Genomic DNA, 13,915 nt, shown 5'->3' with positions numbered 1-13,915 from the left:
ATGTGGGACAAAGGTCCTCCTGAACATAAGAGATTAAACTTATCCACCTCCAGGCAGTCTAACTTGTCCTGTATACTCAGCAGGATAAAGATCCTCTGAATGTATGAGATCACACTTATCCAGCAGCACAGAGCTGGATAACGTAAAAACCGACCCAGCTCCCCTTCGAACATAGCCAGGTGGGTTTTTAAATTATCCAGCCTTGTGTGGTCACATAACCTGCTACTTAACTAGATATTGAAGTAGTACTGTCAAGACAAACAACCAACAACAAGAAGGATGTGGGCCTGATTTCCCCCCCCCCGGTCCAGGAAGGCCCTGTCAGGCCATGCTTATTACACTTTCAAAACCTCTCCCACCATTTTTCAGGCCCCCACCCTGGTTTTTGCTATGACCTCCCCTTTCCTGCCAGGAGGGAAGGCCCCATTTCCCCATGCCTGGTGCCTTTAGCTCAGTTAAAGCAGTGCTGGGAGCGGGGCACTGGATCCCTTGCTCCTAGCAGCGAAGGTTGGGGGGGCCTAAAGTTATTCTAACCTAGCTGGATCTACCCACTCTTTGGCTAAGGTAGCTGGATAACTCAAACCCTCCCTGTAATTCCCCTTTTTAGCCAGATAAATTATAGTCCGATGAGTAGGTAACTGAATATGCCAAATTAGCCATTTAGACAAATAACGAGAGTTTTCAGTCGCCATGGCTTTTGAACATGAACCTCTAGCCAGATAAATAACTTATTCAGCTATCTTTTAGTCACTTAATTTGTGCTGGATAATCTGGCTAAGTAGCACTCTTTGGCCCTAGCCTATCTGCTTAAGTTAGACCTGCTCAACAGCAGGTCTAATGCGAGGTTTGTCTGGGGACATTCAGCACCATAGTTTGGGCTACTGCAGAACTCATTTAAATGAACTGCCTATGTTGGTCGGCTAACTTCAATAGACAACTTTTCACTCTTAACCCCAATGTTTTTAATTTGCTGTGAGCATCTTCTTCGCAGTGTTTGCTAAATATAAAGGATGAATGTTCTGAGATATGCATGGGCATTTTGGAATGACCTTCCTACAGGTACTTGCACAGCTCTGAATTGACTGAACATGACTGGGCCAATTTTTAAACAAGCTCTTTATCTGCATAAACATTTTTGAAAATAGCTTTAGCAAACAAAAACACTTTTTTATATTCTTCAAGCATGGATCTTATTTCTGTCTTATGTGTAGAAGCCGGCACTGGAGCCCGTGCGTAGCTCCTTGCGTCTGCTGAATGCCAGTGCCTATCGCCTGCAGAGCGAGTGCCGAAAAACCATCCCGCCGGAACCAGGGGCCCCCATTGACTACCAGCTCCTTACGCAGCAGGTCATCCAGTGTGCCTATGACATAGCTAAGGCAGCCAAACAGCTGGTCACTATCACAACGCGTGAGAAGAAGCAGTGACCATCCGCACCTCCAGCCAAGGCTGCGCCGTGGTAATTCCGTAACAAAGGACAAGGCCAGCAACAGGGGGCCAGGCCCCAATCCTCCAGTGGGGAAGAGCGGTGCTCCATTAGTGCTTGTATGCCATAAAGCCCCTCTGTCCTTGCTGTATCACTGCTCCTATTCTGTTTTGTCTTGTGCCATCCATCACACTGCCAACAACAGTGCAGAGTTAAAAAGGGAGAGGGGGGCTTTGGTTGGACATAGCCCGAGTCCCTGTGCCTCTCTTTGTGACTACAGCAGCTTAGACTTCAGCTTTTCTCCCAAAACAACTTAACATTTTATTTTTGTGAAAATCTTTGCCAAATGTCTTATCGGTAAACACATTCCCCCGCTGGTAGCAGAACTAAGCAGCAGCTGTAGACGAGTGTCTGTCCTCTGCCTGTTGGTTTGCACTGCCCCCCCGGCCAGGATTCCCTACATCTGCTCATGGATGATGTCCTAGCCAATGTGGAAATGAAACCAGTATAGAAAAGCAACCTTTGATTGTATAGCCTAATATGTGAAGAGTGACCTTGCCTCTGATTACCTTACACTGGAATTTATATTTTTTTTTTCTATGTTTAATGTTCTTAACATATAAGACACTAAATCTTCTGTTACTCTCAGGCGTGCCCCCCCCCCCCCCCCCCCCCCCCGGTAGACTTTGCATTGATTGTAGTTGAGCACTCCCACTCCCTGCTGAGTTAATCCTAGCATCCTGGAAGCAGCAGCAGGGAATGAAGCTGCATGTGACTGGCCTGCTCCTTGCTGTTTTAGTCAGGAGCCTGGCTGCTCTAATGTGACTGGCTGTAGCCAGGCCCCCATGCCCTCTATCCCCAGAGCAGTCTGAAGGCTTGTTAGGCCAGAGCCAAGCTAGCTGGGAGCTGTCTGCTGTGGCTCAGAAGGGAGGGCACCTACTTCCTACAAGAAGCACATCGCACAGGAGCGAGCCTGCACCTTCCCTAGAGGAGCGACATGAGCTGTTCCCTCAATGATTGTAGCTTTTCTAATGAACTCTGGGTAGCCCCAGCACAGGCCAGGTGAAGGCAGAGCTCATTCCTTTCCACTCCTCTCCCACCCTCACCTCCTTCCCATGCACATAGGTGATGGGTCTCTCATGTAAAGTTGTGGAATGTATATTTGTACCTAAATAAAATTACTGACTGGTGATATGCTGTTTCTACCATTTGTTTCCATGGGAACTGATTGGATTTAGACTGCAGTTAGGTCTCATCACAGCCCTAAGGCCCTTCTCGCAGTGGTGGTCTGCTTAGGACAGAAGCAATTAGAAATAAACAGTTTAAAAACTTGTTTAATTTTTGCACAGTAAATGTATTTACAACAGAACATATGTGGGAAGTGTAATGCCTCTTATGCTCAGTTTTTTTTAAATCTGTAACAGAAAACCAAACTGTACAAACTTTCAGCAGGGGCTCTTGGTACTTTGCTGGCTAGGATGGCTGTAGCACATGGACAGCAGATCCTCACACCTACAGTCTCACATGTCCCCTCCCTCAGAGGAACCCAGCACCCCTCCAAGCCATCTGCACAAGGAACACTGTTGCCAGAGGAATCCTGGTGAGTCGCACCCCATCCTGGTACCACAGCTTCCCTGCGTGACTCTCTCCATCAATCAGAGCTCTCACTGCTGTTCTCACGCAGCAGGATGGCTGGCAGCCGGGCTCTCTGCCATCGCTTATGGCGGCTCTGGCGGGACAGCAGTCGTCTCTTTATAACAGCTGTGGCAGAGAAGGGAAATTATCAAGAAAGGGCAACTGTTAGCACCTGCTTCAGAACAGGATGACTAAACTCATGCAGATCACTGCACTCCATGCCAGTGACCAGCCCAAAGGGCATTCTGGCAAAGGCAAGTCAGTCTGTTGTAACATCAGTTTGCTGACTGCAAATAAAGGAGCGAGTGCACTGTATAACCTGCAGACTGACAGAGGTTAAATAGGTGCTAATTCACCCCCTAATGCAATAGGGGGATTAGCGCCTATAAAATGCATCCGACACAGAGTGAATGTGATAGCACTCAGCACATGCAAATGAGGCTATTACTCATTCACTCCACTTTTTTTTTTAAGTGTGCTGTCTCAGATGCACATTTGGCTCTCAGCTATTAACACCTGCCTGGAGCAGGCATTAATAGCTGTGTGCAGGTAAAAGCAAGTTTGCTTACCGTAAACAGTGTTTCCGTAGATAGCAGGATGAATTAGCCATGCTGTCATGGGAGCTGGCGCTTCCCCAAGCAGAGGTTAGAGTTTTGCCCTCTGCGGCTGCGCATGGGTTCCCAAGCAGGAAAGTAACAGATTCTCCTCAGTCTGTAATTAAGCTTCAGTATACTAGAAATGAAGGGTCGACTAACCAGGGAGGAGGGCGGGTCAGCATGGCTAATTCATCCTGTTATCTATGGAAACACAGTTTACAAACTTGCTTTTTCCCATCGATAGCAGGGCTGAATTAGCCATGCTGTTATGGGAGTCCTAAGCTCCCAATCACGCACTGTTAATTGTACCTTGTTTGATGCGTGATTTAGGTCTAGTGGTAGTCGACCTAGTTATATTGCTAGTGATGATAGAACTGCTCTGCCTAGTTTGGCATCTTCAGTTGACTGTTGGTCTAGTTAGAAATGGGTTGTGAAAGTGTGTAAATGAGGACCATGTAGCCGCTTTGCAAATGTCAACAGGCTGAATGTGTCGTAGATGCGCAATAGAGGCAACCACTGCCCTAACTTGGTGAGCGTTTGGATGGGAAGTTAGCAGCAAGTTTTGCTTTGCGTAGCAGAATTGAATACATTGCGTAATCCAGCTGGATATAGTACTCTTTGTTACCGGTAGACCCGGAGAATTTGGATTAGAAAACACAAACAATTGTGAAGAATAGGCATCCGATTGTGTTCTTTCTTTATAGTAGGCTAAAGCTCTTTTGCAGTCCAATGTGTGGAGTAAGCGTTCTCTGTCATTGCGATGCGGTTTGGGAAAGTAGGTGGGCAGTTCTATAGACTGGTTTAAGTGGAATTGTGACACTACCTTTGGTAGGAAGTTCGGATGAGTGCGGAGTACTGCCTTGTGGGATAAAACTGCAGATACAGAGGATAATGAACCAAGGCCTGGAGCTCGCTGCCTCTGCAAGCTGATGTCACTGCTACCAGGAAAACTATCTTCCACGTGAGGTATTTTATGTGAGAGAAATCCATTGATTTGAAGGGAGAATGCATGAGTTGTTCCCAGACTGTGTTTAGGTTCCACGGGACTGGTGGTTTAGCAACTGGAGGCCTAATATGAGAAAGTCCTTTAAGAAATTGAGACAGTAAAGGGTGCACCAAAATCGATTGACCGCTATGCAGTCTGTGATATGCTGCTATGGTGCTAAGATGCACTCTTGATTGATGACATTGCTAACCCAGACATATAGAGCGTATGGAGATAATCTAGGAGCAATTCCGGTGAACAGTCTATAGGTAGAATCTCTTTGGACATGCAGCAGGAGGAGTAACGCTTCCATTTAAACTGTAATTTCTCCTGGTTGATGGTTTCCTGGATTCCAATATCACATCCTGGGCTTCAACCAAGATTCCTTGTTTTGACAGAAGGAACCGCTCAATCTCCAAGCTGACTAATGAAGAGGGTGGAGAAGCATTCCTCCCTGTTGTATGAGAAGATCGGGACGATTCGGCAAGCGTATTGGGTCTTCGATCGAAAGTTGCAACAGGTAGCTGTACCATGTTTGTCTGGGCCAGGCTGGAGCTACTAGTATGAGTTGAGCTGAGTTCGCAATAGATTGCTGTATTGTCCTTCTGATGAGAGGAATGGGTAGAAAAGCATACATCAAGCTTTCTGTCCAAGGGATAAGAAAGGCGTCCTGTGCTATTCTTTTCTGACTGGGCCATACTCATCAGAAGCATGGAATCTGCATTTTTGCTTCTGTGGCAAAGAGATCCATGGTTGGAACTCCCCATTCGGTGAATGCTGGCTGAGCAACCACTCGTGGGGGTGGAATATTATAACCTAATATTCTAATAACCTATAACCTAATAGAACCTAATATTCGGCTCAATCGGTCCGTCCGGGTGTTTATCACTCCGGGAAGGTATATTGCCTGTAGTTGAATCGAATGTCGATGTGCGTGCTGAAATATCTGCAGGGTTTCTTTGCAGAGGGATTATGAACCGGACCCTCCTTGTTTATATAATACATGGCCACTTGGTTGTCTGTGTAGATCATTACTCTTCAGCCCTGTAGGTGATTTTGAAATGCTTTCAATGCAAGTCGGATTGCTCTGAGTTCTAATAAGTTTATTTGTAAGTTCTGTTTTTGTGGAGGCCACAGTTCCTGGGTTTCCAAGAGATCCAGATGTGCACCCCACCCTTTGTGAGAGGCATCTGTGGTGAGTACTGCATTGTGTGGGGGAAGATTGAACAACGCCCCTTTGGATAGAGTGGATTCGTTGAGCCACCAATTTACATCCTTTGTCATCTCGGAGGTGAGCAAGAGACGTGTTGTTAATGGTTGCAAATGTTGCTTCCACTGCCGTTTTAATCCCCACTGTAGACGGCACATGTGTAATCTGGTATTGGGAACCATGAAGATGGCCACTGCCATATGCCCTAAAATTGTGAGAATTTGCCGAGCCGAAGGTCTGTGCATAGTCTTGAGGGTGCAGAGAAGCTTTTGCATCTCCCGTTTCCTGTCCTCCGGAAGGAATGCTCTGCAGCGAATGGTGTCCAATCGAGCTCCTATGAATTGTAGAATGTGTCGGATTTAACATTGATTTCTGAAAGTTTATTACTAGTCCCAACTTGTCCAAGCATTCGATCACCTGATGAAGGTGATCTATCAGTGTAGCAGGGGTCGAGGCTACTAAAAGCCAGTCGTCCAGGTACGGAAAACTGCGCATGCCGCTGCCATCACCACCACGCATTTAGTGAAAACTCTTGGGGCTGCCGAAAGGAAGAACCTTGTATTGGAAGCACAGGTAGTGCCATGAAGATGGATGGATAGGAATGTGCATGTAGGCATCCTTCAACTCTACTGAGCACGTCCAGTCGTTCCGTTGAAGGAGTGGCAGAACTGATTTGAGGGATACCATTTTGAACTTTTCCTTGCTGAGGCATTTGTTGAGCTCGCGAAGATCTAAGATTGGGCGAAGACCACCGGATTTCTTGGGAATGAGAAAATATGGTGAGGAGAAGCCCTTGTTGTGGGCTCCTTGTGAAATATGATGGATCACTCCCTGTTTGAGCGACAGGATCTCTTGTTCGAGTTGGGGATGAGACATCTTTATTGTATGCTCCGGTGGGTGAGGAAGTGAGGGGGTGGTTGTGAATTGTAGCTGGTAACCTCTTTGCACAATCTCCAAAACCCAGTGATCTGATGTTATCTCTTTCCATGCTTGAAAGTGAGCTGTGATTCTTCCTGGGGGCACTTGATGTGGAGGTGGCAGCAGAACTCTTAAAAAGACTGAAGTTTTTGCTGTTGCTGTTGACTGTTGTGATTGCGGGTGTTGAGTCCTCTCTTTCCCTCTCCTGTTCAACTGTTGTTGCTGAGGACGCTGGTACGGTTGGTAACCAGTGGGTCTGGTAAGACCAGTATGGTCGGTGGGGGTATTGGAGACGGGGCGAGGGCCCGAAATAGCACCGTGAGACTGAATATTGAAAGGGGCCAGCAAGAGACTGAATTGCTACCGCTTGGTCGTTTAATTTTGTTACTGCCTCTTAAACGCTCACCGAAAAGGTTGTTGCCCGTACATGGCAGGTTGGCTAGTTTTTCACGTAGATCTTCCTCTATCGCGCTGGCTCGGAGCCATGCCATACGCCAGGCTGCAATCGCCATAGCTGAGGCTCTCTGACATTTTGAACCCTTCATAAATCGATCGAAGCAAATGTCTGGTACATTCCTCCATGTCCTGAAGAGGTCGTGGAACGGAGTCTGCTGTGGACACCAGCATGCCCTTGGTTGCTTGGATGCATTCATAAAGGTATTGCACCATCTAAAATTGGTGGTGGTGCTCTACGCGACAAGTGAGCATGGCATTCTGATATACCTTTTTAGCGACATCATCTAAGCAATGGTTGTCACGACCAGGTGGGGCAGATGCATGTAGTTTGGACTTCTTAGCCTGTTGTATCACAGATTCTACTAAGACAGACGTGGGTGGTAGTTGTGGTGTAGAACAAGGGGTTTTTCGCATCTTATATTTTAGATCGGTTTTCCTGGCAACTGCTGGTATTGAAAACGGAGTTTCCCAGGATTTTTCCCATACTTTGTTTAGTACTGACTGAGGGGGAAGTGAAGTCAGTTCGCTTGGAATGTCAATTTGAGAGACCTAAAGTCTCCACCCTGGGATCAGGGAGCTTCTGGGTCTCCAACTGTAGAATCACTCCCATCTTATCTAAAAACCTGGGATACGATAGGTCTTCAGGAGGCGAGTATGGTTCCTGAGGTTGCTTTGGCAGGTCAGCTGGAAAACCCATAGAGGAAGATGGTGAGGAAGGAGGCGAATCTGTACCCTGTGGTGAACTGGGGTCATCGATAGGTACAGGAGAGTGAAGTGAAGCAGGAGACCTTGAGGAGGTTGGAGATGATACCTTCATAAGTTGCAGGAATTCTGGAGAAGTGGAGGGCGATTCAGGAGGTAACGAGAAAGTCGTCCATAGGGCATCAAAAAATCCAGACAACGCTTCAGACAGCAGAGAAAAGGCTTCCTGTGCCTGAGGTGGCATGGCCTGGTTTCTGGGATTTTGCACTGGTTCCCGTGAGGGCCCTATGTCTGCCTGAAGGTCTACTGGTTGTTTGTCCCTTTTCGCGACCTTATCCCCTTTACCAAAAGGGTCTGGCCGTTGGTGCTGTGCAGAACATGGTTGTGATCTTGATGAGCTGCCGGACCGACTCCGTAAGGATGTAGGAGAGGATGGTAATTGAATCACGTCTGCTTCTGAAGACTAGCTGGTTGTGGCAGTCCTTCTTGTCCCTGAGGAACTGGAACTATGTGAGTGGTGCAGACTAGCCAGTCCACTACTTCTAGATCCTGTTATATCCCTGTGTCTGATCCTGTCGGTATGATGGTGGCTATGGACAACATGAGAAATCTCCTGTGTCCTCATATGCTTGGGACGAGGTTCTGATGGCAAAGTTCGACTCTGCAGAGTGGCAGGATTAACCTGAGTCTGGGATGATACTGTTTGATGAGGCTGTGGAGATGGAGAGCCCCTATGCGTCGTGTGTCTCGACTGTGGCGTCGAATACTTCGACTTAGGCATTGGGTATGTCACTTCTGCCACTCGTTGCACTGGCTTCAACGCTGAATGCAGTCTGTCTCGACTCATGCGTTGACTGTGACGTCAGCGACGATAAGTGCGCCAGCTTCAATGAAATATGCGCCGGTGTCAAGGTGGTTGACTTCAGCTCCGAGTACGGTGGATCAGTTTGATAATGCGTCATCTTTGGTGTCGGCGCCGATACCCCAGGCGCTGCTCAGACAGATTTTGAAGCAGAAGGCTATGGCGTCAGTGTCAGAGTTAATTTATCCCCGCTCTGTGCCGAGGGTGTCAGGTGCAAGTCCCTCCCCGGTCCTAATCCCTTATGGTGGGTTTTCTCTAACTCTTCCGTGGATCTCACCTTTTCTCCACGCCTGGAGAGTCTGGGTTCCATCGAGACCGCCCTCTTCATCGATGGGGCCTGTTTCTTGATCGGTCCCGATGATGAGTGTGCGTCTGATGGAGGGGTAGAAATGCCTTCTCTCCCCAATTTTAGATCTTGAATTTTCTCTGTAATGGACATGATTTTTCCACATATACAGGGCTTGAACCCCGCTTGCCTACTGTTTTTTGGACATCTTCTTTAACTATAAAAAAAAAAAAAAAAAAAGACACTGAGGAGAAGAGAAGCTCCATGTGCAATCCTGTACTCAGAAAAAACAGACTGAGGAGAATCTGTTACTTTCCTGCGCGGGAACCCACGCACAGCTGCAGAGGGCAAAACTCTAACCTCTGCTTGGGGAAGCTCCAGCTCCCTTGACAGCATGGCTAATTCAGCCCTGCTATCGACGGGAAAAAGAAGTACAGAAAATCTGCTTTTCTGTACTTAAGTAAAAAACAAAGAAAAATAAACCTCAGCAGACTGCATGTTAGGAAGACAGACTAGTAAACTCAGTGTCTGTTTTCATTACTGGCAGACGGCTGCTTATGAAAACCAATGCCGAATTTACTGGTTTCATGTTAGCAAGGGTTCGTGTTAGCAAGGAGGTGCTAGGGGCGTGACCCCTTAATTTCCATATAGAACCATGCAGGCGTTAAGCAAGCGGGAACTGACTTTTCAGCGCCCGCTTTCCATGTATTTTTTTTGCTATAGCCCCAAAGATGGCCATTTCCTGCATATTGTACCACTTCCTATAATTACTTCTGGGAGTATATTTATAGGACAGAGCACTTGCTGTATAATACTACTACTACTACTACTACTACTACTCCCCCCCACCCCCCCGAATCTATATACAGGATACATCACTCTGAGTGTAAAGCAGCACACACCATATTCCCTGAGGAATAAATAGTACTGGGAGTATACTTACAGGACAGAGCACCGCTCCCATAAGCATACATACAGGATACAGCACTGTGTAATTATATTACTATGAAGACAATTTGGTTCTTACCTGCTAATTTTTGTTCCTGAAGAACCACACAGTCCAGACAAGTGGATTTATGCATCCCTGCCAGCAGCTGGAGGCAGAGAATAAAAATTTTGAGGCACTGCTACATATGCAAGTTTACCACCTGCAGTCACTCAGTATTGACCGGTTCCCATGCCAAACTAACTTTAAAACCAAACTTTCCCCCTCTTTATCAAGGTGAACATCAAAAACAGGGTTGGAGTGTCCCTGAACCGCAAGGAATCCAGCCAAACCTGGTCAGCCTATAGGCTCTGAATATATACGTACTGAAACCAGATCTGAATTTGTCCATACAATCAGAATGGGCTGGGTCTCTGAACTCATCTGGGGTACTTCAGGAACAAATATTAGCAGGTGAGAACCAATTTTCCTTTCCTGTTTGTACCCCAGAATAGTCCAGACAAGTGGGATGTACCAAAGCTCTCCTACTCTCAGCACACTCACCATACATTGGCTCACTCAGGACGCAAACATCCAACTGGTAATGAGGGGAGAAACTGAGTAGGGAAGACCACATTGCCCAAACCAACATCAGCTACTGCTGCTAATACTACTTAACATTTCAATAGCATTAGTAGAGTGCCCTGGCAGCTCCTCTGGAATCTTCCGCCCCTTACAAAGACTGACTGAAGGAAGCTATTCTAACGCCTATGAGCAATCATACATACCCTTAGAAGCTTTACTTTCCTTCTTCCCTCTGCCAAACAAATGATCTGATTGCCAACAGCTGTTGGTAACCTTCAGATACCGCAAAAGAACCTGCCTGTAGTCTCCGAAGACCAATTCAGAAAAGTGGGAAGCTCAACCACCCGATTCAGGTGGAATGAAGACACCACTTTGGGAAGAAATGAAGGAACCGTACACAAAGATACCCTGTCATCCGTAATCTTCAGAAACTGCATGCTATAGGACAAGGCCTGTAACTCTGAAATCTGTCTGGCTGCACAAATCACAACCAGAAAAATTTTTTTTAGGGTGAGATCCTTTAGTGACACCTTTCGCAACTGCTCAAATGGAGGCCCCCAGAGAACCAAATTCAAACTCCACACCAGACACATCCTGTGTACCGACTGTCGCAAATACTTGACCCCTTTTTAAAAACCACACCATGTCCAGATGTGCCACCAAAGGTCTCCCTTGTATCCTACATCTGAGGCACCCTAAGGCTGCCATTTGCACACAAAGAGAGTTGAAAGCCAGACCCTTAGACAAGCCCTGCTGTATAAAGGCCAGAATGTGAGGTATATCCATCCTCAGTGGATCCATTCCTTCCTCCAAATGCCAGGCCTCAAAAACTCTCCACACCCCTTACATATGCCATAGATGTGGACGGTCTTTTGGCCTAGAGTAATGTGGCAATCACTGGCTCAGAGTACCCCTTCAACCTTAAACGTCTCCTCTCAAAAGCCACAAGACAAAAATGATCTGCTCGATCCGAAAAGATAGGTCCTTATCGCAGCAGCCCCTGCAGATGAGCTAATCTGAGGGGCTCATCTACTACGCGATAAATTTGATCAGCAAACCATGGATAGCGCGGCCACTCTGGTGCCACCAGCACTACCCTTCCTGGATATTTATCTAAGTGCTGCATTATGCATCCTATTAATGGCCATGGAGGAAAAGTATACAGCAGAATTCCTGCTAGCCACAGAAGAACGAGAATCTATTCCCTCAGTTTTGACCCCTCACCCGCAAATGAAAAACTACATCACCTTGGTATTGCTTTGCAACGCTATCCGATCCAGTTGGGGACTGCCCCAGCAGGATTGAATAAGGTCGAAGGCCTGTGCTGATAACTTCCATGCCCCCACACGGTCCACTCCAGTCACCTGCAATGCTGCTATGCCTTCTTGGGCAATGGAAAAGCCTTCAGCAGACTCCCATAGTCCATCCAGAACTAGGTCCATGCCCTCATTATCAGAATCCTCCTGGGAAACCTTGATCCTCAGCTCCTCCAACACCTGAGGGATGAGATGTCAACTCTTCCTTCCGGCACAACCGCAAAACCCTCAGGTCATCACCTTCTGTAACCGGTACCTCATCCAGATCACTGACATCCTTACTTGTCCCTGGGTCAGCGGTTGGATCGCCTGCTGCAAGGTCCTCTCCCGGGTCATCCCCCAGATCACCTCCTGCCACTTGCTGATTGTCCGAATCCTGTAAATCCTCAGTATCACCATCCTCCTCCAAGGGACGCGCCAGCCCCAGGCAACAAAGAAAGGACCCTGACCCTTCAGCAGAGGGGTCAACGGGGACCTCTTCAAGGGACCCACCAGCTTCCTCACTGCCTCCCGCTTTGCCAAACAGGCCTTGTGGAGAAGCAGAACAAAGTCCGCTGAAAATTCTTCCGGATCCCCCCCCCCCCCCCTTGAAATCCTCCCCCGCTGGCTGTACCATCGGGGAAAGTGAAGGAGGGGAACCCCTGGACCCTGCAGGCACTGCTGCCTGCCATATGTCTCAGCAAAGACTGCTGAGCTCTCAGCCCCCCTGGGAGTATCGACCACGGGCCCTGCCAAGCTAGTGACTCTCCGGCCCTCTGCAGCCTCTGTGGAAGTTCCTTCACTTCCGAAGACACAGCCATTGCAAAATGTGGCTCAATAAACTGACTGCGCCACAAGCCCGACAGGCTCTGCTGTGTTAAGCCGGTGCCATCGGGCCTACCACGTGGGCTCACTCACACGAGCCACTGGTCACCACCTTCGACAAGCCCTGGCTCCCCCAGCTTTGTGGGGAATGCCGAAATAAACTTCTCTCCTCAGCAAACACTGCCCAACAGCAGCTCAGCCCCTTTCTTCTTTTCCTTTATTTATTTTAAAGGAACCACAGCACTAGAAGAAGAAAAACAAAAAAACCACCTCAGAAAAGAAAAAGGGTATTCTTTCCTCCTGTTGGCCTTCAGTGTGGAGAAGCCTTTCGAGGGAATGAGGGAGCCAGGTCCCCTGTCTATCAGGCCACAGAGATGGTGCAGGCAAAACCAGTCCAGGGACTACCAACCCCCCCAGCTCACCCGAGGGATAATCTATGAAGCCACCTAATATCTCAGGGAGCACTCCCAAGATTTTGGAAAATCATCTCTTTTCTAACTTTAGGTTTTTTGGGTTGTCTTTTTTTTTTTTTTTAATTCTCTGACTGTAGGTCTACACCTTTACCATCTGCTGGAGTCAGAGAAATACTGAAGGACTGCAGGTGGCACTCTCGGTTAGGTAGCAATGCCTCAAAGTTTTTGTTCTCTGCCTCCAACTGCTGGTAGGGATATAAAAGGAAAATTGGATCTTACCTGCTAATTTTTGTTCCTGGAATAGCACAGATCAGTCCAGAGTCCAGACTCCTGGGATTATGCCTCCCTTCCAGCAGATGGAGACAGAGAAAGTTTCACTGGCATAGGCATATAACCCGGAGTGCCACCTGCAGTACCTCAGTATTGACCTGTACCCAAGCCAAGATTAGCCCCATACCAATCCCAATGAAAAAACGCAAACATCCCACAAATGAACAAGGGGAAAAAAGGCTAAAATCCTACCTTGAAAGAGAACTCTTCACGTCATAACTCCAAACCAAGAGAACAAACTTGAAGTCTTAAGTAGCTCTACAGCCTATATACAATAGAACCATGACAGAAGTATGAGCATACTCTCCCCTACACAGGGTGGGACTCTGGACTGATCCATGATATTCCTGGAATGAAAATTAGCAGGTAAGAACCAATTTTCCTTTCCTGTTCATACCTGGATCAGTCCAAACTCCTGAGATGTACCCAAGCTTCCCTAATCAGGGTGGGACTGCGAAATTCCCGCTTG

General features: G+C 47.5%; 2 protein-coding genes across 16 annotated transcripts in view; one reads left to right on the top strand and one right to left on the bottom strand.

Annotated features, from left to right (window-relative positions):
• GIT1 (GIT ArfGAP 1) overlaps window positions 1-2,613 on the top strand; it is a 103,533-nt gene extending 100,920 nt beyond the window's left edge. For all 7 annotated transcript variants that reach the window (XM_029611189.1, XM_029611184.1, XM_029611190.1 and 4 more), the window contains one exon: window positions 1,212-2,613. In XM_029611189.1, the coding sequence (XP_029467049.1) occupies window positions 1,212-1,424 (213 nt within the window). In that variant the 3' untranslated portion in view covers window positions 1,425-2,613. The remainder of the gene's footprint in view (window positions 1-1,211) is intronic.
• Window positions 2,614-2,739: 126 nt separating this feature from the next.
• Window positions 2,740-13,915, bottom strand: part of TP53I13 (tumor protein p53 inducible protein 13) — a 38,636-nt gene continuing 27,460 nt past the window's right edge. For 8 of the 9 annotated variants that reach the window (XR_003858089.1, XM_029611198.1, XM_029611196.1 and 5 more), the window contains one exon: window positions 2,740-3,184. Coding sequence is in view for 7 of the 9 variants with exons in the window: in XM_029611198.1 (XP_029467058.1) it covers window positions 3,075-3,184 (110 nt within the window). In the remaining 2 variants the exon portion in view is untranslated. Of the gene's footprint in view, window positions 3,185-9,064; window positions 9,291-13,915 lie in introns of all 9 variants that reach the window. The other variant, XR_003858090.1, reaches the window with a different exon arrangement.

The sequence above is a fragment of the Rhinatrema bivittatum genome, chromosome 8, assembly GCF_901001135.1.
Source record: "Rhinatrema bivittatum chromosome 8, aRhiBiv1.1, whole genome shotgun sequence".
NCBI classification, from domain to species: Eukaryota; Metazoa; Chordata; class Amphibia; order Gymnophiona; family Rhinatrematidae; genus Rhinatrema; species Rhinatrema bivittatum.
The sequence above is the reverse complement of the archived record's forward strand: the minus strand, read 5'-3'. Positions and strand labels throughout refer to the sequence as shown.